This window comes from Larimichthys crocea, chromosome XXIII, assembly GCF_000972845.2.
Source record: "Larimichthys crocea isolate SSNF chromosome XXIII, L_crocea_2.0, whole genome shotgun sequence".
Classification (NCBI taxonomy): Eukaryota; Metazoa; Chordata; class Actinopteri; family Sciaenidae; genus Larimichthys; species Larimichthys crocea.
In genome coordinates this window covers 458,320-483,013 of record NC_040033.1, presented here as the reverse complement: position 1 = coordinate 483,013, position 24,694 = coordinate 458,320, and the positions used below count along the sequence as shown (strand labels likewise).

Below are 24,694 nucleotides of genomic sequence, written 5' to 3'. Positions count from 1 at the left end.
GCACGAGGCTTCCGGCCGCGGGTCCTTTCAGAATAAAAGGAAAGCCACGTTTGGACACAAAAATAAAAGCACGCTAAGAACTTTAGGTGGATAAATGTTTGTTTTTTTCTTTTTTGTATATTCTTCTTCTTCTTATTATTATTATTATTATTTTATTTTATTATTTTATTATATTATTTTATTTTATTATTGTTTCTCTTCATGCATGTTTGTATTCAGTTTCAAGTTTCAAGTTTTTTTGTCAAAACTGCAAATGTACAAACATACACAGAATTGAAATTCGTTTCTCTCTGTCCAAACGTAAAGATGTAAACATATATATAATAAAAAATAAAATAATAAAAATATGAAATAAAAATATAGAATAAAAATAAGATAAGATAAAATATAACATATATCAAGCATTGTATATTGTATTGTATTAAGTGTATATGCAGGTTTTTATTTTGTTTTTGAATATGTTCCATTATATATAAGTATCAGGAATATTTAAACAAGCTTGGTATTGTCACTCATTATTTAAAGGAAGTTTAAAGTTATTCTCTCTCACTCCTTTTTCGAATATGTATTTCTGTTTTAAATGTTTTGCCTTATTTTTTATTTTTGTTTGCCTATTCGAAATAAACACTTCACATCAATCAATCGTTATTATTATTACTTTTAATATTTATTGTTCTCTCATGCCTGTGGTATTGTATAAGTTGTATGCAGGTTTTATTTTGTTTTTTTGTTTTGTTTTTTGAATATGTTCCATTTATATATAAGTATCAGGAATATTTAAACAAGTTGCAAGGAAGCTTGGTATTGTCACTCATTATTTAAGATAAGTTTATAAGTTATTCTTCTTCTCACTCCTTTTTCGAATATGTATTTCTATGTTTAAATGTTTTGCCTTATTTTTTATTTTTGTTTGCATATTTGAAATAAACACTTCAATCAATCAATCAGTTATTATTATTACTTTTTGTTTTGTGTTGTTCGTTTTTGTTTTGTTTTCATTTGAATGTTTGAGGGTGGGGGGAGGAGGGGTCTCCGTGATGTTACTGTCCTTGTGATTGTATGCTTTCTTTTTAAAAAAAACATACACTAAACATAGTGTTAAATAAAAAAGATGGATAAATGGTGTAAATATGAATATATTCAGTAGCAGTTCATCTTCAATCATGACTCACCGTACCCATTATTTTGAAAAACTCACTGAATTTAACCTGATTAACCTGATTTAGTGTGACCTCAGGGTAAGAATGAGCTGCAGGACACACATTAAAGCTATTTTTTCTTACACTCTCTGTGCAGTGTGTACGTCCTTCTGTGCTGGAACAGTTGTACACATGCCTTAGACCAGAAAAGAACTATATAAGTTAAGTTCCTACGGGAAACTCCAAGCCGTCAGACTGTTTTACTCAAGAGCAGAAACCTCTGTGGCTGGGCTGCAGTTCCTCTAACGTCCACTTGAGGCTGGCTCCAGAAGTGAGTCAGTCTCCATAAGTCCCCATGTCCAAATGTCCAACTTCACAGCAGAAATAAACATGTTTACAGCCTGGTACAAAAAACAGTTTTGGTCTCTGTAGCTAATTATGATCCACGTCTTTGGACCAGTGACGTCACCCATGCTCTGTCCATTCTTAAGTATATCTTAAGTTATTTGTGTCATTATGTTGAAATAAATAATAAGTGTTGTTATCCCTAGATAACGACATAATTAATACGAGAAAACAAATCATGAGAAAACAGAGGAATTAAAATGTGTGAATGTTTGACTGCTTTGGACTTCTGTAGATTTTTCTTGGTGCATGTGATTTATTATCAGTTGTTTATCGTGACCTTTTGTTCCTTTTCTAGGTTTATATTTTAATTAATAATGTTGGTTCTTTTGTAACCTTTGGCTAAAATATACTCGACTACTTGAGGTTCACTTCAGGGCTCTAGGCTCTTCTCCATATAATCAATAAATATCGAGTTGCCAGTGCAAACTCTTGCCTTTTTCTTTGTTTTATTTTGAAGGCTGTAAGGCTAAAACATGAAGTTGTTGTGATCTGTTCCCATCTGTAATATGAACACAAATAAATAATTTGATCAACTTTTGCAGATCAGTTTTTAATTTCAGTGCAGCATAAAGTCAACACACAGTGAGATATAATGATAAATAAAAGCCCTACACTAGATTTGTCATTTCACATGTCATGAAGACTAAACATCTCATACAGCGTTTGAATCTTTCCCTCGTCCGTTATTATACACGTTTATTTATCCAGCTCACCGACACGAATGGCTTGATGAAGTTTATTGTTCTTTTTCAGCAGTTATCCATGCACCACATCTACAATGATATATTCCACCAAGCTGCAGTGTCACAGAGTTATGTAATATTAGGATAAACATTATGTCCTTTATTTTTTACTTCATATACAAGGGGACCCAGGAGACCCTCTTACAATGAGTTTCAGCAGAGTCTGGAGGAATAATGAGCTAAAGTGGAGAAGCCGACGGGAGAGTGAAAACATAAAAAAACAATGCGCTGAAGGGTTGCAGCAGTGACGGGTAAACACCTCAATGTGGCACCTTGGAGAAGCGCCACAACAAGAAGGTTTTCAAGAACTTTCCTTGCACCTGCATCCCAATTTGATTCCCAACAGTTCCTACAACCACCAGGCCATGGCCTCATTCCAATCCGTATACATATGTTGTTGTTTTTTTTTAAATTTGTTGTTGGTAGTGTTGTAGAGGAGGTCCTCTCTGAAGATCTGGAGGTCTTCAGGAGGTCTGTGAAGGTAGAGAGGGACGCCCCTGATCTGTAGGAACTGGTAGGACGTTCCACCAACGACAAACAACAGACGAGAAAAGTTTGGATCGTCCTGAGCGTACGGGTGGCAGAGCCAGGAGGAGGGAACATATGTCTGTGTGAGGACGTTCAAGCAGGTGGGTGAAGAAGAAGAGGTAGTCTCCGGTTCTTCACCCACTTTGGGAGACCCGTCAGGAGGCCGTTAGAGTAATTGTGAGATGACCTGGGTCAGGTAAGGCCTGATTTGGTCATCGATCATGACTCCTAAGTACCTAAAGTACTGCAGGTTTTTTGAGAAGTTCAGCTGAAGGTGGTGTGACTGAAGAGTTGAACGAATGACTTGATAGAATAAGGTGTGATTCTACTTAAATGCTCTTGAATCTGGTCAGAGTTTGGTCGGTTACTGGGTGGCGTTCTGCTCGGTTACCTTAGTACTACAATCCTGGCTGTTGGAGGAGCAGTTGCATGCTCTGACCTGCTGGTAACCCAACCCTGTTTTCATAAATTGCCATTTTCCCCCCTACTCATTTGCCACTAGGGCTAGCTCAAGGAACATTTATAGTTCTCGTGTCTCTACTTCCAGGATCTTTTAAAGGAAAAGCGCCCTTAAACAGCAAAAGTGCTCATGCTGGATGAAACAGCCTCGGGATAACGCACAGAGGACGGGGGAGATGTTATGACTGCACAGAGGTTTAAGGCCTCAGAGGTGATGAGCTGCGAGTTGGTGAACGCTGTTTCACACCAGAGTCTGTTTCTGAATCGGTGAGGTATATTTTTAGTTGGGGGGAGTGGGGGTGGAGATATAAGCATCTTCAGAGCAGTGAAACACACAACTACTGTAAGTGCACACTACAAACTGCAGCTAGCGTGGTGACAGTCCGTGCCAGACAAATACACAACACACTGTGTCGATGTTTTCTTTGCCTGCGGATAAAAACACAGGAACATCTGACAGATTATTTTCCCCTTCAAGTTTTTCTTCAACGAAGAAAAGAAAAGTCCGTCGACGAGCAGCAGAAAAACCAAAGCTATCGGCTAAGTGTTACGGGTCAACGGCGGGGTTATAATATCGGTTGTTGATGGACGTTCTCCAGCATCAGGATGACAGGAAATCTACAGCAGACTGGGTTTTTATAGAAGTCGGAGTGGCTGTCAGAGGCGAGACAAACACACAGGAACCATCAGAAACACTGACAGACTGTTCAAGTACACGGCTACAACCATAAACTATCTAGTCCTCACTGAAGATGCTACACGGTATTCACACGGCGGCTTCTCTCCAGATAAACTGCTACAGAGCCGCTCCCTGCACCTACGATGACAGGACTCCTCCACCCGGTCGGATCTATTTACAGAGTTTTACAAAAGCAGGGATGAGAGATTAAAGCAGGCGATACTCGACTGTTTTTTTTTTTTTTGCGGCAGTGCAAGCGGGGCGACGCTGACCTCGACGGGAAGACGCACAGAGGAGGGAAGTTTGTGATCTGTAGGTCGGTGCAGTTTTGGCTCAATCCCCAACTCACGCCTGCACCGTCGACCTCTAAACCAAATGACGACCTGCAAGTCGATTTACGTTCCTAAACTTCATTATTTCACCTGACAAACATGCAAGAATTCTGATCGCACTTCCTCCTCCGTCACATCATAAATAAACTTTAACATTTGCACAATTTTTCCGTCTGTGAGAGTCAGAGTCGCCCGTTTGCGCTGCCTCAAACTGTGGCCAGAAGCTTTACTGTTTGCGAGGTTTTGGTAATACAGATGTGAAGTGAGTCGTTCAGCATTTGTTCCTCGTGGAAATGATTGTTGTTGTTGCTGCTGCTGCTGTTGTTGTTGTTGTTGCTGCAGACAGAGGTGATGCTCTCCTGGTCTGTTTCTGGCTCCTTTTTTTTTTCTACTGAACCTGCCGGTTCCTGAAAAGAGAAACAAGACAAAATATATCAATATGATGACTTTGGTGTCGTGCCGAGACGTTGATCCGACGGATTAAACTCGATCAAATCTCCACAGACGGCCTGAAATCTAAACTCTGATACTCGACTTCATGAAGCAGAGGTGAAAGCGTCTCTACCTGGCTACTGGACGTCCAGCTTGCTCGGACCGATGCTGTGGATGAGCTGGGAGGATTCGGAGGCGGCGTTGTAAGCTTGGATCAGCAGGTTCTTGTTGAGGTCTCCGACCCCGCTGCTGGCCTGCAGCTTGACGAAGGGCGGCGTTTCGGCACCCTGACGCTGTCCTCGTCCGTGGACGTCGAGGTCCATCAGGTGCTCCAGAGGGCAGCCGTCTGTCCCGTCTGTGACCGGTGAAAACTCATGAGCGCTCGCCTGCTCCTCCCTGGAAACTGGACTGATGGAGACAGATGGAGAACTTAAAGACACAATGATGACAGAGACAGAATATTTCATTAATTTGCACAATAAAGCTTCAGTATTTAAATCAAATTGGGTCATTTTACACATGAGATGTGGATGATCTCCCTGACAACACGTACATCTTTCTTCCTTCATCTAACCGTTACAAACTTCTGAGCAGTATGAGGTGACAATGAGATACAGGACTGGGAAAAGAAAGGCTGATCGGTATGTGGTGAGTCACCTCGATGCAGACAAAACTTGGCAGACACGGTGACTGAAGTGTGAAAAAAGTACAAGCAGTATTTTTAAAAAAATTAGAAAGCACCTGAGATTCTTTTTGTTTATTCTCTGCAAAGCAAAAAAACATGCACGGTCAAAAAAACTGATGCTTCAAATTGAGCGCATGAAGTGACAGGAGAGGAGGAGACGACCTCACCTGACGTCCATGGACTGGACTCCGTCAGACAGCTCGCTGTCCACAAAGCTCTTGTTCTCCAGCGGTCCGAGCATGATGACGGGGGCTTCGGCCGGAGTCGGGGTGTCCTCCTCGGAGGGGACGGACGCTGGGGGACACACAGTGTGACAGATATTTGCTTACCTTCAACACATACTACAAAGTTCACCGACATGTTGTGTGTAATCACCGATAAACCAGCAGTAACATAAACCACTTTGGGTCAGAGAGTTCGACATGTGCTGCAGAATACTCGGTTATGTTTAACCACGAGGAGGCGCCGTTTCTCCTGCCTGTCCAACACTGCTGAGTCACACTGCAGCTGAGGCCGATCTCGTTCAATTTCAGACAAACTAATGAAGCCGCAGAGGTAAGAGGACAAACTGTCATGGTGTGTTTAAAGGAGGGTTCACCTGCAGCTCCGGACAGAGGCTCCACTTCACTCTTACGTGTTCTCTTCATGATCTCCTCGATTCTCTGTGAAAAAGCAGACAAACCTCAAACTCATCAAAGCCCCTTCGGGAAGGAGATGTTTCGACTCGATGTGTGGAGATTCATGTGTGGTACCTTCTTCCTCTGCAGTCTCTCCTGCTCCTCCTGGATGTGCAGCAGCTCCCTCTCCTGTCTCTTCCTCTCTGCCTCCTTCTGGGCTCGCAGGAAGGCCTCCTCCCTCTGAAAAACATCCAGTCGGTTACTCACGCTCGCCTCGGGGAGTATTGTTAGAGGAGTATTTATTCAACCCGACCTCTCTGTCCAGCTGGTCCTGCATGTCCTTCCATCTCTGCTCCTTCTGCCGTCTCTCTTCGTCCTCCCTGTTCCTCCTCTCCTCCTCCCGCCTCGCTCTCTCCTCCTCGGCCTGCTGCGCGGCTCTCTCCTGCCTCTCTCTCGCCTCCTGCTGCCTCCTCTGCTCCTCCTCAGCTCTCAGCCTGAAGGAACACGGTGAGGTTTGAACCGTACACGCCACCATACACCGGGACAAACAAAAGATTTCTACAGACAAACACACCTCTCGTCCTCCTGCCGTTGTCTCTCCTCCTGCTCCTTCTGTATCCGGGCCAGACGTCGTCTCTCTGCCAGCAGCCTGGACGCCTCCTCGGCGTCTGTCGTCCCACCGACGCTCCTGCCTGTGGGCGTGCCCGGAGACTCTGTGTGGAGGTACAGATGGTTCAATAGGCCGGTTGACTTGAATCAAACACACACACTCACACACACACACACACCGTCTTTACCTGCATTCAGTTCTTTGCTGGTGGATTTGGGGATCTTCTTCTCTGACGGCTCAGATTTGGTCGACTTCCTCTCCAGGGTGCTGTGACCTTTGCCCTCGGTGTGGTGACCCCTGTCGTCAGTGCCGGGGGTGCCGGCCCTCTGCCGGAGCGGTGACGGAGGGTACTGACCCGGGGAACAGGGTGACTGGGCGCGACTCCGGGTCGACTTCACCCTGAAAAAACCAACAACACACAAACACCTTAAGGTCACCTGGACTCTAACCTGAAGCATGTGTGTGTGTGTGTGTGTGTGTCGTACCGTTTCGGTGTGGCGGGGCCCTTGTTGTTGGTCCTAAAGGAAGAGCTGCGTACCGGAGTATTCGGAGACTCTCCCTGCAATTAGACACATCCGACATCTTTAACTCATTAATTTAATTACTGTAAACAACTTCTTCCTGATGTTGATTGTGGCTTTTTAATTTAATATTATGTCATATAAATTCCTGCAATGATTTCACAGAGTTTCTACCCAACATACACGGATATTTGTTGAGTAAATACGGATTCTTAACATGACTGAGACTCATAAAACACGCTGTAAAACTTTCCTCCACACACCAAACTGAGTGTTATGTGTAATGGAGAAAAAACACAAGTAAACTTCAGATTTAAATGCAAATAATAATAAAAATATAACAATAAAACAAAGTGCGTTACAAGAGCAGCGGACTCAAAAGAAGAAGAAGGCAAATTAAAACAGATTCACAGAAACAGAAACTTTAAATACTGATTGATGGTTTAGAAAAATAGAAGAAAAAGTGGAAAGCGGACAATAAAAAGAATTTAAACAAATAAAAGATTAAGAGATGAAAAAGTCAAATGAGCGAGCCTCGTCTGCTCGGGCGGGTCGTTCACACACCGTGGGTGTTTTGGCTCTGGACGTCTCTTCGGGGAGTCCAGCGACGCTCCTGCGGTTGGAAGAACTTCTGTACGGTCTGTGGTTGTTGGGGGAAGCTGTTCGATGAGACACAAAAGACACTGATGGGTCACACACACACACACGCAAAACACACACAAATACACACACCATGATGACGACACACACCGAGAGAAATCAGAAGAGGAAACACGTCTTCACCTCAGACCTCACATCTCGTCCTAACTTGAGAACTCGACCGTCCTTCGATCGTTGTCGCCTCATATTTACAAATAATAAACCATCCGACAGCGGAATGAGATGATTTAAACCTTCAATGATGTGTTTAGTGCTCAGGAAGTCTGAGAGGACAAAGCAGGAACAGACAAAGACTTGTCCATCGTCTCTGCACCTTCATGTTGTCAGAGTTAGGACATAACTCCTGCCGGGGTCGGCACAGTTTCTAATCTCTCTAAATCCACATGGGGAAGCGAAAGGATGAGCCGGCTACAGACATAAAGATTCGGGCTGCGGTCGAATAGTCAAATAAACGACCTCTTGTTTCCTTTCCTAAACATTTTGATCTGACCTCGATGGAAAAAAATTGTGAGGTGAAGGAAAGATGTGAAGGAGAGTTCATAAAGACGACCGCTGTGACGACGCGATCTGTGGTGCAACTATAAGATGGACTACAAAAAGCTTCATCTTAGATACTAGTGTCTAGAAAAGTGTAGATTGCAACCACCTGAATACCCCTCACCTCACCCTCTTGTTTCAAGCACGAAGCAGACACTGCGGTGGCCGTGAAAAACAGAAGGAGCCGGCGTTTGGTCGATATAAAAGTCTCATTTCGAGGTAAAATAAACATATTTATGAATAATATATTCAGTTTCTGTCTATAGATCACATTAAATGTTACACACCGGACCTTTAAGGTCTTGTTTTTGGACTGCGTAAGTTCTCGTCTTCCTTCGTACTTACTGAAATAAATAAAACCGCTTCCTCCTGTTCATAGGTTTAGGTAAACAAAGAATTTGTTCATATTATTTATTTGCTTTCAAATAATCTCCTCCCATCAAACACAGCATGTTCTATCATAAAGTAAATTAGACGTCCGATGCAGGATTCGAACCGGGGCCAGCTGCAGCGAAGACTACAGCCTCCACACACGGGGCGGCCGCTTAATTAACTTAATTAACTACGCTACCGACCGCCCCCAGAATCAAGGAAACTTTCAAGCAGGAATTAAAATATTCATAACTGTGTTTTCATTAGTGTGTAATCTTCCATGAAGCCTGCAATGTTTCTACAGCGATGGACAAACTAAAGCCTCCAGATCAGAGGAGTCAAACTCAATTACGTGCACGCGACAGCGGATTAGTGCGTCAATAAACAACCGGAGCAGCGGGGAGAGAGGGGGTATCTTGACATCTTGTGCATTGTGGGATTTGTAGTATGATATCATCTCCTTGAGTTCGACGTGTCTGCTCTCACACCAGAAAGAAGAAGGTGAGACCAGGAGGTTTCCTGCACACTGGTCCTTTAATTACTTGATTTATACTCGGCGTGGTACTCTCACCTCTCTCTGGTGAATGCAGGGCGGCTGAAGAGTTGGAGAGCTGCTTGTTGATTGGTGGATCCATCGCAGGTGGAGACAGGAAGTCACCGACTGATAAAAACACAAATCAAAGGATCAGAGTAGCGGACTGCTGTTGGGTTAAAGGAAGATGTAAATGTCACAAATACGTTCGATAAACGCCCCCGCCAACCCCGAAAACAAACACACCATCGCACGACACACACACACACAAAAAAACTGCCAGCTCACCCAGAAAATAATCCTGCTGATCGATAAGCCGTGCAGGCTGCTGAATAAATTAACCTTGGTGATGTAAGGCAGGAATGAAGCAGCAGAGCAGAGAGCAGAGACAGGCGGCGGCAGAGCGATCTGCTTCATCATGAAATGGAGGATGCTGCATGAAGCTAAGAGGAGGCACCTGAAGGCACCATGACAACATCCAGTGTGAAATAAGTAGATTAAAGATAGTTTGTGTCGATGCCTGGATGTTTCCACGTTTCCAAAATTAGTTCTGACTAACGAGCAGATTCTGCTGCTTTCGGACAGAGTCATAGAAGAAAATAAATCTAAATCTGTCTCTCAAAGATTTTAACACGAGCTCTGTTCAAGATATTTTTGGGGCTTTTTGAGCTTCATCATGATCAAAAAAATCAACTTGCACAAAACTCTGCAGCCTCGATTTTAAGATTCTCGTTAGTTTCATCATCGTGGATAATGATGGATATTTTCTATTCGGCTGGATTTTATTCACAGTCGTCTGTTTCTGTTTCTTTGGGCTGCATGTTTGCATGAAAGCTGCTCTGTGACATACAGCACACTGTACCAGGTGAGCTGAGCTTTAAGTTTAAGGATGTGTTCTGTTAAGCTACATTTTTATTAGGCTCTGATCTCACTTGCTCCACTCTTTATTATTGGCTGTCATCGTTTTATGCATCAGGATACATTTCTCTGCACAGGTGAAATGTTTACACGCTCACGGCTTTATTACATACGGAGAAAGTCCGATGCGGCATGACGGACAATTTTTTAATACATTTTTCAGCCATTTCTGGTTCGACTTGCTAAATGTGACACTGCACCTGATCTGCAAGGAACTCCACCTCTCAGTGTTTAGTGGTGACGCAGCGCCGTAATTAATTATTCTCTTTAAATGTGTTTCTGATGTTTTCTGTAATCGGTCATAAAGATCTTATTAACCAGTTAAATCACATCTTTTCTCTTTTAATCATCGTCTCTGTGTCGAGTGTCGTGCATCAACACTTTGTCTTTTTTTTGTGTATTCAACAGATAAATTATATATTTATTATTATATATTTATTATTATATATTTATTATTTACAAAAACTAGTTTAATCACGTGAGAACATTTTCAAGCTTCAGCTTCAATTCAGAGCAGAAAACATCAACAACCAGAAATAAAAACAGATTTCTGCAGTGACTGTAACACGAGACACGTATGACTGGAAATGTCTGGTGTGTGCGTGTGTGTCTCTGTGTGTCTGTGTGTGTGTGTGTGTGTGTGTGTGTGTGTCTCTGTGTGTCTGTGTGTGTGTGTGTGTGTGTTTTGATCTGATTGCACTCTTGCCTGTGTGTAGTTGGGGTCTAATAAGTTTCAGAGATAGCTACAGGGTGAATGTCTGATATGATGTATGGTGTGTGTGTGTGTGTGTGTGTGTGTGTGTGTGTGTGTGTGGAGCAGGGTGGGTTCAGACTGGGTTCCCTGTTGAGAACGACATGTATGCATCGCTAAACACAGCCCTGGGCGAGGAAGACAGGAAGTCGAGCAGCCCTTTGTTGTGATAAGGGTGTGTGTGTGTGTGTGTGTGTTATGGGGGCTCCTAACCAGACACACTCATGAGCCACAGAGGAGACTATAAGTGGACTGTGTGTGTTAAACATTATATTTACATTATGATATGTGAACATCAGGTGGGCGGAGGAGCAGGTGGAGCCTCGCCGAGTGTATTTAAAATATTGCGCAGTACAGATTTATAATCAAGTCAGCAGCGTTTCTGGCAGATGACGTTGCACTGCTCACACTCTGAGCTTCAGGTTCACGTTTGAAGCTACGCGATGGAAACGTAACGATCTGTGTGTCCTCTGATTAGATTGTTTCTTTCTGCTGCGTGTGTGTGACACAAAGGACGAGACGGTTTGAAACCTTTGCAAAGATGTTTGAACATATAACACTGCACTGACACACACACACGTGTGATGAACACACTCCAGGACGACGTCGACACATGCAAACAGAGGAACAGCTGCAGGTGAGACAGCGGACGGCGTATGAGCGTGGAAACAAACACACACACACACACACACACACACACACACGAGTCATGTGCTCTGTACCGTTACGGGATTGGCTGGCGCTGGAAGCAGCAGGGAGCTCATTGGGCTGAGCGGAGCCAATGGCATGGCAGGGCGGGGTCTTAGGGTTACCTGGGCAGCAGGTGAAGCAGAGCGGAGAGAAGCAAAAGCGTTACACACTCGCACACGTCCACATCTAGACGCACACACACACACACACACTGACGTAAACAGCGAGGCACGCACCACGTCACCTCAGACAAAAACAGGTTATAGAAGCAGCTGCCTTCAAAAGGAGCCTGTGAGCTCACGCACTGAACATCTACGCATCGCGCACAGTGACAAGACGTGGACATTTTGACCTGATGATGGCGCTAAAGGAGAAGCTGTGAGATCCACAAACAACAAACGGCGTGGTGACTCATCCAGCAGCAGGATCCATCCTCTGGGAACAATGACCCTGAAATTCCACCGTGCACGGATGCGAGCCGCCGCAGCAAATCGCAGCTGTCTTTAGTCAAACGTTTCAAATCCCACCGGAGCCGACGAGGTTCGTTTTAGAAGATTATTTTTTTGGCCTTTTATGCCTTTAATGATAGGACAGCTGAAGATAGACAGAGAGAGTGACACGCAGCAAATTAACCGTCCGATGCGGGATTCAAACCGGGGCCAGCTGCAGCGAGGACTACAGCCTCCACACACGGGGCGGTCGGTGGCGTAGTGGGTTTAGCGGCCGCCCCATGTGTGGAGGCTGTAGTCCTCGCTGAAGTTTTATTTTTGATGGACGCCGTCGATCTGCGCAGAGCAGCTCGAGCTGACAGGAAGTCAGGCACAGAGAATCTGGTCGATTTTCAAAATAAAATACCACGCGCAAACAGCCGATTTAACCACGAAGCATATTTACACATTTAACCCTTTATTATGGTCACTTCCACTGGCTTTTACAATAAAGCAGAATCACGTGACTTTCTCCGGCCAATCAGAAAATGTCAGGCTACGTCACAGGTAGCGTCGCTGATGGATCATAAACATTTTTTGCTTTGTTTCACGTGCGTGATGTTTTGAAATAAGTTCTGTGGTACGTACGTCTGAACGGTAACTTCTTTGAGTTTGATTTGCGAAAAACTGACACTAAAAAGTCAAAAAAGAAAAAAATATCTTCTTTATATTCTTATATTATATCCACCAATAACACTCCAGGTTGTAAGTATTTCAATGAGTGTCCTATAAAGGGTTAAAAGCACATGAACCAAAGAACAGACCTCGGTGAGAGTTATTAAAATCCATCCAGTGGCTTTTGAGATATTTCACTCCACGTAAATCACAACTCGTTAAGTCAGAGCTGCTCGGTGTTTTGAAAAACATGACCATCATTCATCATTTATACGTCGTGTCTTGTTTCCTCTTTGGCAAATCATCTGTCAGCTCATCAAATGTAAATATTCTAGATGTTTCTGTTCTTCAGAGAACGTCCTGATCCCAGATTTGGTTTCTAGTGAATGACATTACCGTGCTGAAGAAGCTGCTTGATTTACAGCTCAATCAGTGGCCTCCATATGTCTTGATATTTCACAACATAGAGCATGTGGAGCGAGCGTCTCAGCTGTTATTTCAACTGGAAGCAGAGAAACATCTGCAGCACACACACACACAAACACACAGTTTGTGTCTTTAGCTTTGAGTCTCTGTCCTTTAATCGAGCGGAGCTGTAAGATGAGATGCTGCTTTTTCTGCTGCAGTGAGCGTTCTGCTGGGCCTGACAGATCCCAGAGCAGCCAGTCAGCCGGTGCCGGAGCCAGACGAGCTGCTGGGTGGACCCCCGATCCCAGGTCAGTGCCAGGACGGCTCGGCTTATTGGTACTGTGAATAATTGATGGCGTTATGAATGCACCACAGGATCCAGAGCTGCCTGCACGGCGGCGGTGGCGCTCCGGCCTCCTGCTTGGTGACGTGACGGCACAAATAATCCCGGAAAAAGACGAGGACGATGTGATAAATTAAGATGTTTTGGCACGGTAAGCGACGTCATGTCATGTCGCACTTTGTGTTTATGTGTGTGGCCTTGGTGCGTTCAAGGTTGATGTGTAACTCCTGCTCTTCTGGGAATTAGACCTTCCTCCCAGCACAGAAATAAAAACAGAGCGATGACGAACACACACACACACACCTGTAGCACCAGAAATCACCATCTTATAGCGGCCGCTCAGGTTTTACTGACTGTAAACACACACACGACTCTCCTCACCCTCAGGAGCTTCACAGACAAAGCGCTCAGCAGCTCCTGCATTGCAGCCTCCACACCCTTTTCCATCCACGGCCCTGCTCCTTTCTTCAGCTCCATCACTTCTCCATCACCTTCCCCCCTTTATCCTCGCATCACCCGCTCTGTTGCTTTGTCGTCCCCACCCTTTCATCCCACCATCCCCCCACCTCTTTCCCCCCTGACCTCCAGACCTCCTCCCCCCTCCTCCTGTCAAACACCTCTCCTCCTCTCCTCCTCTCCTCTCTCCTCCCAGCCCCCCCATCAGTATCCGCCCGTATGCTCTCCTCTGTTCCACATCTCAAACCAACCCCTCCGCTGACATCACCACCACGATCACTCTCCTTCTTTCTCCATCACACTCGTCCACACACTCACCCTCAACTCCATCGGGTGGTCCTCCCCACGTCCAGCGTTTAGGCCTGTTATCCAGGTGGTCCCGGGCCTCCCCCACACCTCCTCCTCCTCCTCCTCCTCCTCGTCTCTCAGCACCTCCGGCTCTCCGGCGGACCAGGGCCTCCAGCCTCTCCTGCTCGTTGCGTTCAGAAATGGGGAAGAAAAGACACTCTCTCACTGAGCCATCGCTACGGCGACGGGCGCCCGGCGATGCGCTCGGAGACGGCTGCGCCATGGTTACCGCATGCAAACCCTGCAGCAGCAGCAGCAGCAGCCTCGCCCCTCCGTCCTCGTCTGTTTGTGTCTGCTGGCGGTCACCAGCGCTCGATCGCTGGCTCGTCTGTCGCTCAGTGATACATTATACAGCAGCTCCCTCTCTCTCTCTCTCTCTCTCTCTCTCTCTCTCTCTCTCTCTCTCTCTCCTCCCTCCTCTGTCTGACGCTCCCTCTAGGTAGCACCGGCTCGCTCTATCTCTCTCCCACCTCGCGACTGTGTTCACCCCTCCCTCTCCTCTCTCCTCCTTCTCTCTCTCTCTCGAATAACTGACTCTATCTCACGGAGCAGTTTAGTCAGACAGGAAGGGACAAAATGCAACACACACACACACACACACACACACACACACACACACACACACACACACACACACACACACACACACACACCCTCTCTCTTTCCTCGCCTCCTTCACTCTCTCCTTCCTTCCTCTGTCTTCTTCCTACTCGCTCTATCAGTAAAGATAAAAATATTCTACAAACAGAAAAAATGAAAGTCAGAAATTTAAATTTCTTTCCATCCAGGTGAGAATAATAAAAATAATTAATGTTCCTGTGAGATTTTTTCTTGTTGTGCTTTTATTTAATATATTTTTTTGTCTTTTTCATCCGCGACTCGGGCGTGGCTACAATGAAGAATAATCCTTTAAAAGTGTTTTGTTGTTTTTATAACATCACAATGTTTCACTATTTAAGATCCAGGTCAGATGTGCTGATCTATTATTTTATATATTAATATCAGATGTTATTTCAGAACAAGTGAAATGTTGGAGCAGGAACTTTAAATGAACATTACTGCCATCGACAGGTCTTTTGAATCTATCACGATTTTATACATTTTTCTGTCGCACCATTTTCACTTGTATTAATTTGTCTGTATATTTTATTACACTTTACTTTCATTCTTTATCTAAATATTTTTGTTATTATAAACTGGAAGATAAATAATAATTTATATCTGATTTATTTTTAACCTCTCCTCAGCGTGTCCTCGTTCTGTGTCGTGCTTTTTGTTCATAACAGGTTGGAGGGTTATCGTCTGAAAAGTTTGATTCATGAAAGTAAATTCATGATTTTCAAGACTTTTCCAGACCCTTTTCCAGATCTGTATTATGTTTTATCATGATAGCAGACTCCAGTCTCCGTTTTGGACATCGATCAATTACCTGATTACCTAAAACATTTCGTCTGTAAATCTCGTCAGTGTGGACAGCCAAGAACAAAAAGACTTTTTAATAAATAAACACCTCAGGTTGTCTAATTGCATATTTTAACTCCTTCTTCTGACATATTTATTCAGCTCCTTTATAAATGATGTTATCGTATTTATATTTGTTTAGATTTCTTCTCATTATTTCTTGATTATTTTTTTATCCGTCCTGATCACACTGGCCAACTTTTCTTGTTTTACTGCGTCTTTGTGTTTACAGCCACGTCACACACACACACACACACACACACACACACACACACACACACACACACTGCTTTTCCAATCAGCAGCCATTAATGTGGCAGTGTCAGTGTTAGTGAGCAGACAGCAGCACAATATAAAGCTGATACGCTGCTCCGGTCTATCTCATAATATATATATATATATATATATATATAGATATTATATTATATATGAAGGATGGAAATGCCCCACCTCAGCATTGTTGGTGGGTTTGCTGAAGGTGCATGCAGAGTCACGCACAGACTGCAGGAGGGAGGAGAGATGAGGAGGAGGAGGAGGAGGAGGAGGAAGGAGGAGGTGAGGATTTAAAGAGAGCAGAAATGTAAGACGAAGGGGGGAGAAGTGGAAAGAGATACAGTGTAGATAAAGATGAGAGAAGAACAGAGGCAGAGACAGATAACGGAACACAACTGACAGTGACTAATATATATTATATTTATATATATAATATATATAATTATATGTATATAATATATATAATATATATTATATTATATATATATCTATATATATATTATCTATATACTATATATTTATATATTCTATACATACTATATATATCTTATACACAACACCACAGTGAAGCATAGCTCGTCGCTCCAGGAGTAAAAACTAAATTCCAACCGGCCCGTCGTGACGTTTCTCTGCACTAAAGTGTGAATATCTATCAGCAGGATTTGCTGTTTAATCAGTGATTACTTTTATTTATCAGGGGCAGTTCACTTCAATTAAGTAACATTAATTACAAGACGAACGTGTCAGAATTAGTCACGATGGACTCATTTACATCTGCGGTGCCTCATCTGAATTTTAAACGACACATTACGGTGCTAATTACGATGAAGCAGATAAAAAATAACACGACCCCACGTTATTCACGCTACGTTTTAAACTGTTGTGAATGAATTCTGGGTCAAAATCTTGAGCTGAAATATTAGATATTATTAGATTATTATTATTATATTAGATATTATTAGATTATTATTATTATTATATTAGATATTAAACATTAGTCGATTCATCGATCAAGATTAATTAGCAACCACTTTGATTATCGATTGTTTTCTCGTTCCCAGAATCTGGATAGATAACAAGCAAAGAGCAGAGTAATATTATCAGTAACAGATTACATGTAATTAGGATTAGTTTAGTAATTAGTAATTAGATTATTGTCAAGGTGTCTGTCAATGATTTGTGTATTTCTTTCTGTATAAATTTAAAGTAATCCAAAAGTATTCCTTTGAAATCGATTACATTACTAATTACAAACTGCCACGTCGTTTGTATTCAGTAACCGAGTAAACAACCTCAAACCTCAGCGTACGTGGTGCGTCCAGGTCGTCTCTGCTATTGTTTAAGTGACCGACAGAATATTAATCTATCAGAAAACAACGTGAAACACTCTTCAGCTGTTTCTTTAGACCAGATACTGAAAGAGATTGTTGCAGATCTAGCTGAATGAAATAAATTCTCTATTTAAAGCTCATCGATGCGGCAGACGTCTTTCCCTCGTCAGAGGTGAAATATCTGCCTGTCACAGCACCGCGAGCATCGACTGTGTCTTCCAGTAAACGCCACATGATACGCTGCTGGTGATGTCATCGCCCCGTGAGACTGACCGATCATTATGTCATTAGGTTATGCATATGAGTGTGTGTGTGTGGGGTTTACTCATGCAAACAGAGCCCTTAAATCAATACACAGTGATCTGGTGCATGGTGAACTCTCTGTGGATCACCGTGTCACCGGATTGTTAACCCGTCATGTGCTGCTTAGCGTTTCAAAGGGTTATCGCAGATACTTTATGATGTCACTCATGACTCGTGTGGATGCTTCTTCCCGAGGATCACCTCATTCCCCAACAGCATCGCCAGGCTCGTCTTTCGGAGAAGACGCAGCAAGTCTGCGTGATGTAAACTCAACCCAAAGCAGGTTGCTACGGCGAATCAGGCGACCTACACTCACACCCAGTGGATGCTGCTCTGCTTCTGAAGTCTGAAGGCTGCGATGTCTTCACAGGAAGCAGAGCAGCATCGTCCTTTCTACAGCTCTGAATTCACACAGCGACACGGCCGATAATGAGCTGTCTGACGAAGAAGAAGAGATGCTGTATATTTAATTTCACACATCAGAGTGTCGGGGAGTACTCCTGCATGTGTGTCGCCTGCAGCTGCTCCTCATCTCCAGGCATTGTGGGTAATGTAGGCGCCGGGTTTTGACAAGAAAGAGGAATGCGCGGAATAAAAACACGACGAATGAGGCTGTAACACATCTCATCTGTAACACATCTCATCCGTTAAGGACGCCAAAAAACATCAGCTGAGGTGTTTTTTTTCTGTTTCTGTGTTACACACACACATCTCAACAGCCTCTTAGCACTCACTGGAGGAAACATTTAATATGAGCTTAGTACTTTGTTCTGAATTAAAATAGTTCAACTATGAGATCCATTAAAATAAGTTCTGCAGGCAGTATGAGCTACAATGTGATGCTAAGATAGAAACTCTGAACATGAAGTATTAGGAAGAGAGGTGCAGATCAGGAGAACCTCTTCTGCACCCAGGTAGCTCCGGTTCTTTCAAATTTGAAATGAAAAAATGTTTAAAACGAGTTCATCGTTAGAGATTCTGAGCTGGTTCTGCTCAGGATTCGGCCGGCCTGTGCCGTCCTGACGGTGATACTTGGAGAGACAGATATGTTCTGAGGTGGCACACGGTGTAAGAAGTTCGAGAAGCTCTGTGGCAACAAGGATTCAATTCTGTGCCTTGAAAATGTTTCAGTCGAATGCACACGATTGGTCAGCTGACAGAAAGTCATTACAGCTCCCGCATTAATTACTTGCGACTCCTTTAAAGTCTGGAACAGCAGCTGGAAACACACTCGACTCGGTTATGGATCGACACAATGAATTCAATGAGAAGAAGAGAAGATGCTGTATATATACTATATGTACTGTGAATACGTGAACTGTCTTACTGCTGTCGGCTCAAAACCAGCTTAAGATGTGGACAGGTGGAAACAAAGACGTCAAACCTGCTGTCAAACAAAACGAGGATCTAAACTCAGGCCGACTATCGTCTGGTGATGGTTCAGCCTCTGGAGGCAGCAGCTGATGTTTTGTGGCTACAGACAGAAAATGGATAACGGATATCCGAGCCAAGATCTCCTCTGCAGCCCGAGTAACAGCTGATCTCTGTAAAAATACACCAGACGCACGCGTTCCTATGTTTCTCAGAAGCGTGATGGACAGACTCACGAGAGTGCCGTGGCACTTTAATTATTATTATTATCAGACTGCTGTGTGTTTGTTTTGTATCTGTTTTAATTTGCCTGTTCTTAGTTTGTGCCAGGACTCGGGATAAACAGATAAAATAAGATCTCTGCATGTTAATGAGATTTGAAAGGTAATGAAAAGCGAAATCATCGTCAGGCGATAGCTCACGGTTTCCAATGTGTTACGCCTGTTTGTACTAATCTGATCTGCGTTCATATGCAGATATCTGTTTATTCTGTCACAGAAAACTGTTTTTGTATTTGTTATTATTTTGTATTTATTTGGATTAAAGTCATTTTACATGACAGTATTTTACCGTCTTGTTGAGTTTTAGAGTGAGCAGAATCTGAATTATTTATTTTGTTCGTGCGGCTGTTGTTTCAGAGTCGGTGGACGTCATCCTGAATGTGACGAATGACCTCTGACCTTCTCGGCCTCTTTCTGCTGCCGTCTCTTCTCCTCGGCCGCGGCCTTGCGCCTCTGCTCCTTCCTCCTCTGCTCCTCCATCTTCCTCCCGCGCTCCTCGGCGCAGCGGTCCAGCTGCTGCTGGGCGCGGCGCTCCTTATCCCGCAGGATGTCCGACATCTCTGCAGGCAGAGGCGGGAGATAAATACTCAAATACTTGAATGCAAACATTGCTTTGAGGCACTGGAGCGTTTCTACATGGCTGGATTAACCTGTTAGGAGCCACTGGGATAAAAATATCTGGTGTGTCAGGAGCATTGTTGCAGATTAAATATGAAAATGTGGCCGAGGACGTTTGTTTTATTCCCAATCACTCAAAGGTTCATAAAAAAGCATTTCAGGCTAAACGACACAATAACTTTCATCTAGTTTATCTTAGTGCTGGTATATTTAGATTATATTTGAGGATAGGCTCGATACAGTTCCAGAAAACTGGAGCGCGCTTCTGTTTTTCTTCTTCTCTCTGTGTGTTTTTGTTCTTTATTGTCGACCTAAAAGTGTGAACAGAAACTTGATGTGACTTTATTTTTAACTTCGGAAACAGCAGCTGACCGAGCAGGTTTCAACTCAAGGTCCACTTACTTCACTTGTTCTGGGAGTTTTCGGACCGCAGCACAGGAGGGGGGGGGGTCCTCATCGGCAGATTGAGTTCGCTCAGTTGTCGTGGAAACGTGGATTTCCATGGCAACTGAGCGAACTCAATCTGCTGATGAGCTCTGTGTGATGTAGTCAAAAGCTTCAGAACAAGCGAAGTAAGTGGACCTTTAGTTAGACGGTTGTCTTGCTTGAGTTAAGTTACTTTTTTATTTTAATGTCGGACTTTTAATTGAGGTAAAGAATCTGGATACATCCTCCACCACCAGCACACACACACCCACACACACACTTTGTGTGTGTGTGGGTGTGTGTGTGTGTGTGTGTGTGTGTGTGTGACAGATGAACAGGACAGACCACATGGAGCTCCACCAGCTGGAGAGTTACTCAGACCTTGTGTCTTCTCTCTGTCCTCCCGTTGCTCTTTTGCTAAATGCTTCAGGGAACCTTGAGACGGGTGAAAGGAAAATTAAAAGATGAGCTGAGCTGCCTGCAGGTTCTACATATGTTTTATATTCATCTTTAACAGTGGATAATCCGTACGGTGTAAACACCTCTGGTACAAGCAGAACTTTTTTCTGCAGTGTTTTACTGTTATATACGATGATTTTTGTATTTTATGACTGAAGGTGTTTATCAAGCTCAGCTGAACTAGTTTGTTTTGTGTTTTATTTTGTAGTTCTCCCCTGTCTACTTCCTGCCCTGGTTATGTAGTTCCTTTGTTTCCTTCTCTGTCCGTTATGTGTCTGAATCTGTTTACGGTTCAGTTCTTGGTTCTAGATTTTGGTTACTGGTTCATTTCTGTTTGTATTTTTGCCTTGTAGTCTGGTTTGTGTTAATCCTCGACATGTAGGCGAGTAAAGTTTGTGTCTGTTCACTTATCTGGTCTCTCTACCTCGACTGTATGTCTGCAACTCCTGAAACATCCTCCAGCTAATCCGAGCTGGTTTTTAAAGAGTTTATTTAGCGGAAAACACATGAAGTAACTGTAAAACTGTAATCTGTAAAAGTGCCTTGTGACTAAAGCTGTCAGACAAATATGGTGGAGTAGAAGTGTGAAGCTGTATAAACTGGAAACACTCAAATCAAGAACTGAAGTGCAGTATTTGAGTAAATGTACGTTACTTCTATCACTGGTTGCATTATATTGTTTTATCAGTTTTGTTTGTTGTCTCATTAGTTTTCCAGGTTGTACAAAATGCAATTTGAGATACAGTTGAATATATTTCAAGGTTGATGGTCTAAAATACCAAAGCATGGGTTAAACATCCACCTATGTGTCGATTTGATATGTCTGAGGCTTCCATCTTCTTCCACGTGGTCCAGAACTGGTTGCCAGGTGACACGTAGAAGTTGACACGTAAGCAAAGGCTAGCAGATTTTTTGCAGCACTGGTCAAGACAGAGATTCAGTGGTACTTCGATTTTCCGATTCTGAATCGATTTGCATATTAATTCCTTAAGATCGATTCGTACATCCAAAGATCGATTTAGTTATGAACTTTAACCCCACTAGTGTTTAAACGACACTACAGCGTGTCACACATGCGAGGCGCGTTCAATGGCCGTCGGAATGACTATGACGCGTATCATAAACGTGGGAAAAATGGAAATTCACCGGAAATATAATAAAACTACAGACACAAGAACACTCAAGGAAAACTTTACAACTACCAGCAACTTCTGTGCGTTCTCTTAAAATAACCGAGGCGATTGCGGGTTACATTTGCAAAGATATGCGCCCGTATTCTGTTGTTGAAAACGAGGGCTTCGGGCGACCAAAGAAATTGTTTTAATAACCCGAATCGAGATCGGATCGGATCGGATTGGATTATGATAATCGATTCTCAGTCTTGAGAATCGGAATCGAATCGATTCTTGGCCCTAGTGGTACTACGCCAAATATTGCTGTTATGATTCTTGGCCCTAGTGGTACTACGCCAAATATTGCTGTTATGCCAAGAAGGTCTGTGGATATTTTAAACATGTCAGAAAAAAAGAGACATCCATGGTGCAGTGGCTGGCACAGTTGGGGTCAATATTTGGTGTGAATTTAATCTGTGCAGTCTATGTTAACACACTTAAGGATGTGTGTATCATATCTAATATTGTGTGTGAGTTGGATACAACCATCAGAAACGTTACATGTACTTGCAGCATTGCCATTTGTTTGCTGGACTGTAAAGACACAGGAAAGCTCATCAAAGCCTGTGAATGTGATCAGAAGTTTATACCTGTAGGGCTCCTGTGATTGGACGGCGGTCGAGAAGGAGATGCATTCCTACTGGTGACCACCAGCGGCGCGGGAGGTGGAGCCAGCGCTGTGTTTTGGAGAGAGAACAGTCAGACGTGATTCATGCTAAAAATGTAAAGCTGGAGCGGCCAACGTGACTCGTTCATGTCAGTGACTGTGTTCGTTGTCGGCGTGATGTTTGTCAATCTGCCAAGCTGACATCAAATCTGACACACACACAGTCATTAGATATGCAAATCTGTTCACATGAATCATGAAGGCAGTGACTGCTTCCTTCAGCTCAGGACGTATGACGACGAGCTGCTGCATTGATGAAGCTCTGACTTAAGGAACAGAAAGCCTGTCAGTCAGTAAACAGGGATCCAGTACATCATGCAGTACATACTGTAGTTTATTGGGGGTTTTTTTATGCAGCAGTAACAGACACAGGCAGATAATACAGAACAGGGTTTAATGCATCTCTTGGCATCAATGTTGCATGTGAAACCACCACGTAGGAGGCTAAAATATGAATAATAATGCACATAGATGTTAAATATATGAGCCTCACTCATTTTCATTGGTGACATTGAGCTTTAAAATGTAAAAAAATCAAGTGCAAGGCATGACATGAACTATATATATATATAAATATATATAAATATATAGCATGACACTGTATGTGTATGTGTCTTCTCACCTGTCATCTCAGAGCAGCTCGACGCCACCTCAGTCATCTCAGCAGACCCTGAAGGAGCCGACAGGAGCCGGGAAGAACCGGGAGGAGACGGTCCGGTGCAAAGACACGATGACTCAGGGAAAGACGGAGGAATATGTGATGGTGGGAGAGGAGAGGAGAGCCTATGGTGGAGGAGACACAGAGAGGAGGAGGAGGAGGAGGAGGCTGTATGTCTTGGAACTAGCGCGTCAGCCACCTACCTTTAAAAATAAAAGTCCTGTAGAACATTTTAGGAAACAAATAAATATGTTTAATTGTTCTACGTGTTTTTTTACCGTCAAAGATAAAAAAATAAATAAAATAAAAGATTTAAATTGACAGAAAATTCATCCATTTAAAAAAAAAAATAATAATTTTTTTTTTGGCCGCCAAAAATCTGTGACCGCTTCACACGTTCTAATTTACATATTAATGCGCCGAACGTCGCCGCACTCACTCGCGTCGCCTAGCAACCAGTTACGCCGCCGCCGCCGCCGCACCAACGAGAGCTATTGGCGGAAGGATATATATAAAAAATAAAAAATAAATAACGGTCAAAGCAGCTTTATTAAAGAATTATAGTTCTTATGTTTGTTTGTTTGATGAATAAAGTCTTATCTTTTTATAATGTATAACGATGTAAACGTCATTACTCGTACACAAGGATATAAAAAAAAAAAAAAAAACGGTCGAGTTTAAAAAATAACGGTCCAAGCAGCTTTATTAAAGAATTATAGTTCTTATGTTTGTTTGTTGTTTTTTTAAAAATACATCACATATCAGTGTGCTGTTGTCGTGTAGGAGCCGTCACGAGCGCCCCTCACGTGGCTTCTATAGGCGCGGCTCTCACTTTATGGCTCGTGTCAGAGCGCACGTGCCAGGCACAAGCGGTGATTACGTCATACCTGAAACAAACTGCGTAATATGGGACACACACACACACACACACTATAAATAAGCATTAAATATCATGACCACATATGTCAGTGCTGGAATGTAACTAAGTACATTTACTCAAGTACATTTTAATTAAAGTAGTATTTCAATGCAGGGCTGTTGTTTGCAGTACTTATACTTCCTCCACAGTCTTGTATTTTAGTATAAATTCAAGGTATTTGTATTCGAGTCTTCTATTTTCATGCTATTTTATATATATTAGAGTAGTATTATATATCATTATGAGTATATATATGAGTATTATGTATATTGTGAGTTGCTGTAACAAATGAATCTCTCCTGTGAGATGAATAAAGTCTTATCATGTATAACGATGTAAACGTCATTACTCGTACACAATCTACTCATGCTGTGTGTATCGTATATACTGTAATATATACCCTACACCTCATGTACAGAACACAACCTGCAGATTTATATTTGTGCTCTCAACTACGAACACCAGCAATATTTAGTGAGTGGGT

The 24,694-nt window shown here is 43.1% G+C and overlaps 1 protein-coding gene across 7 annotated transcripts; it reads right to left on the bottom strand.

The window, feature by feature from the left end:
• Positions 1-3,638: 3,638 nt before the first annotated feature.
• map7d2b (MAP7 domain containing 2b) lies at positions 3,639-23,486 on the bottom strand. 7 transcript variants are annotated; one of them, XM_027274339.1, is made up of 17 exons: positions 23,256-23,483; positions 22,557-22,643; positions 20,717-20,770; positions 19,691-19,851; positions 14,242-14,392; positions 11,646-11,735; positions 9,294-9,383; positions 7,718-7,836; positions 7,118-7,191; positions 6,820-7,031; positions 6,597-6,735; positions 6,336-6,516; positions 6,158-6,262; positions 6,004-6,067; positions 5,573-5,699; positions 4,854-5,149; positions 3,639-4,695 (listed from the first exon to the last, which is right to left on the bottom strand). In XM_027274339.1, the coding sequence occupies exons 1-16, from the start codon at positions 23,290-23,292 to the stop codon at positions 4,858-4,860; spliced, it is 1,983 nt and encodes a 660-aa protein (XP_027130140.1). In that variant the 5' UTR covers positions 23,293-23,483; the 3' UTR covers positions 3,639-4,695; positions 4,854-4,857. The 7 variants fall into 7 exon arrangements, with proteins under 7 accessions (XP_027130140.1, XP_010752913.3, XP_027130141.1 ...); XM_010754611.3 differs by having other exon boundaries at positions 4,854-5,128; positions 23,256-23,481; XM_027274340.1 differs by having other exon boundaries at positions 7,718-7,812; positions 23,256-23,481.
• Positions 23,487-24,694: the final 1,208 nt, after the last annotated feature.

Bases quoted from the DNA above. Each gene is read 5' to 3' on its own strand.
- map7d2b (XM_027274339.1), bottom strand. From the start codon at position 23,292: ATGACTGAGGTGGCGTCGAGCTGCTCTGAGATGACAG. The intron at 9,384-11,645 runs GTACAGAGCACA...TGTTTTTATCAG, and splicing joins CGCCAGCCAATCCCGTAACG to TCGGTGACTTCCTGTCTCCA. The intron at 6,263-6,335 runs GTCGGGTTGAAT...GATGTTTTTCAG, and splicing joins AGGACCAGCTGGACAGAGAG to AGGGAGGAGGCCTTCCTGCG.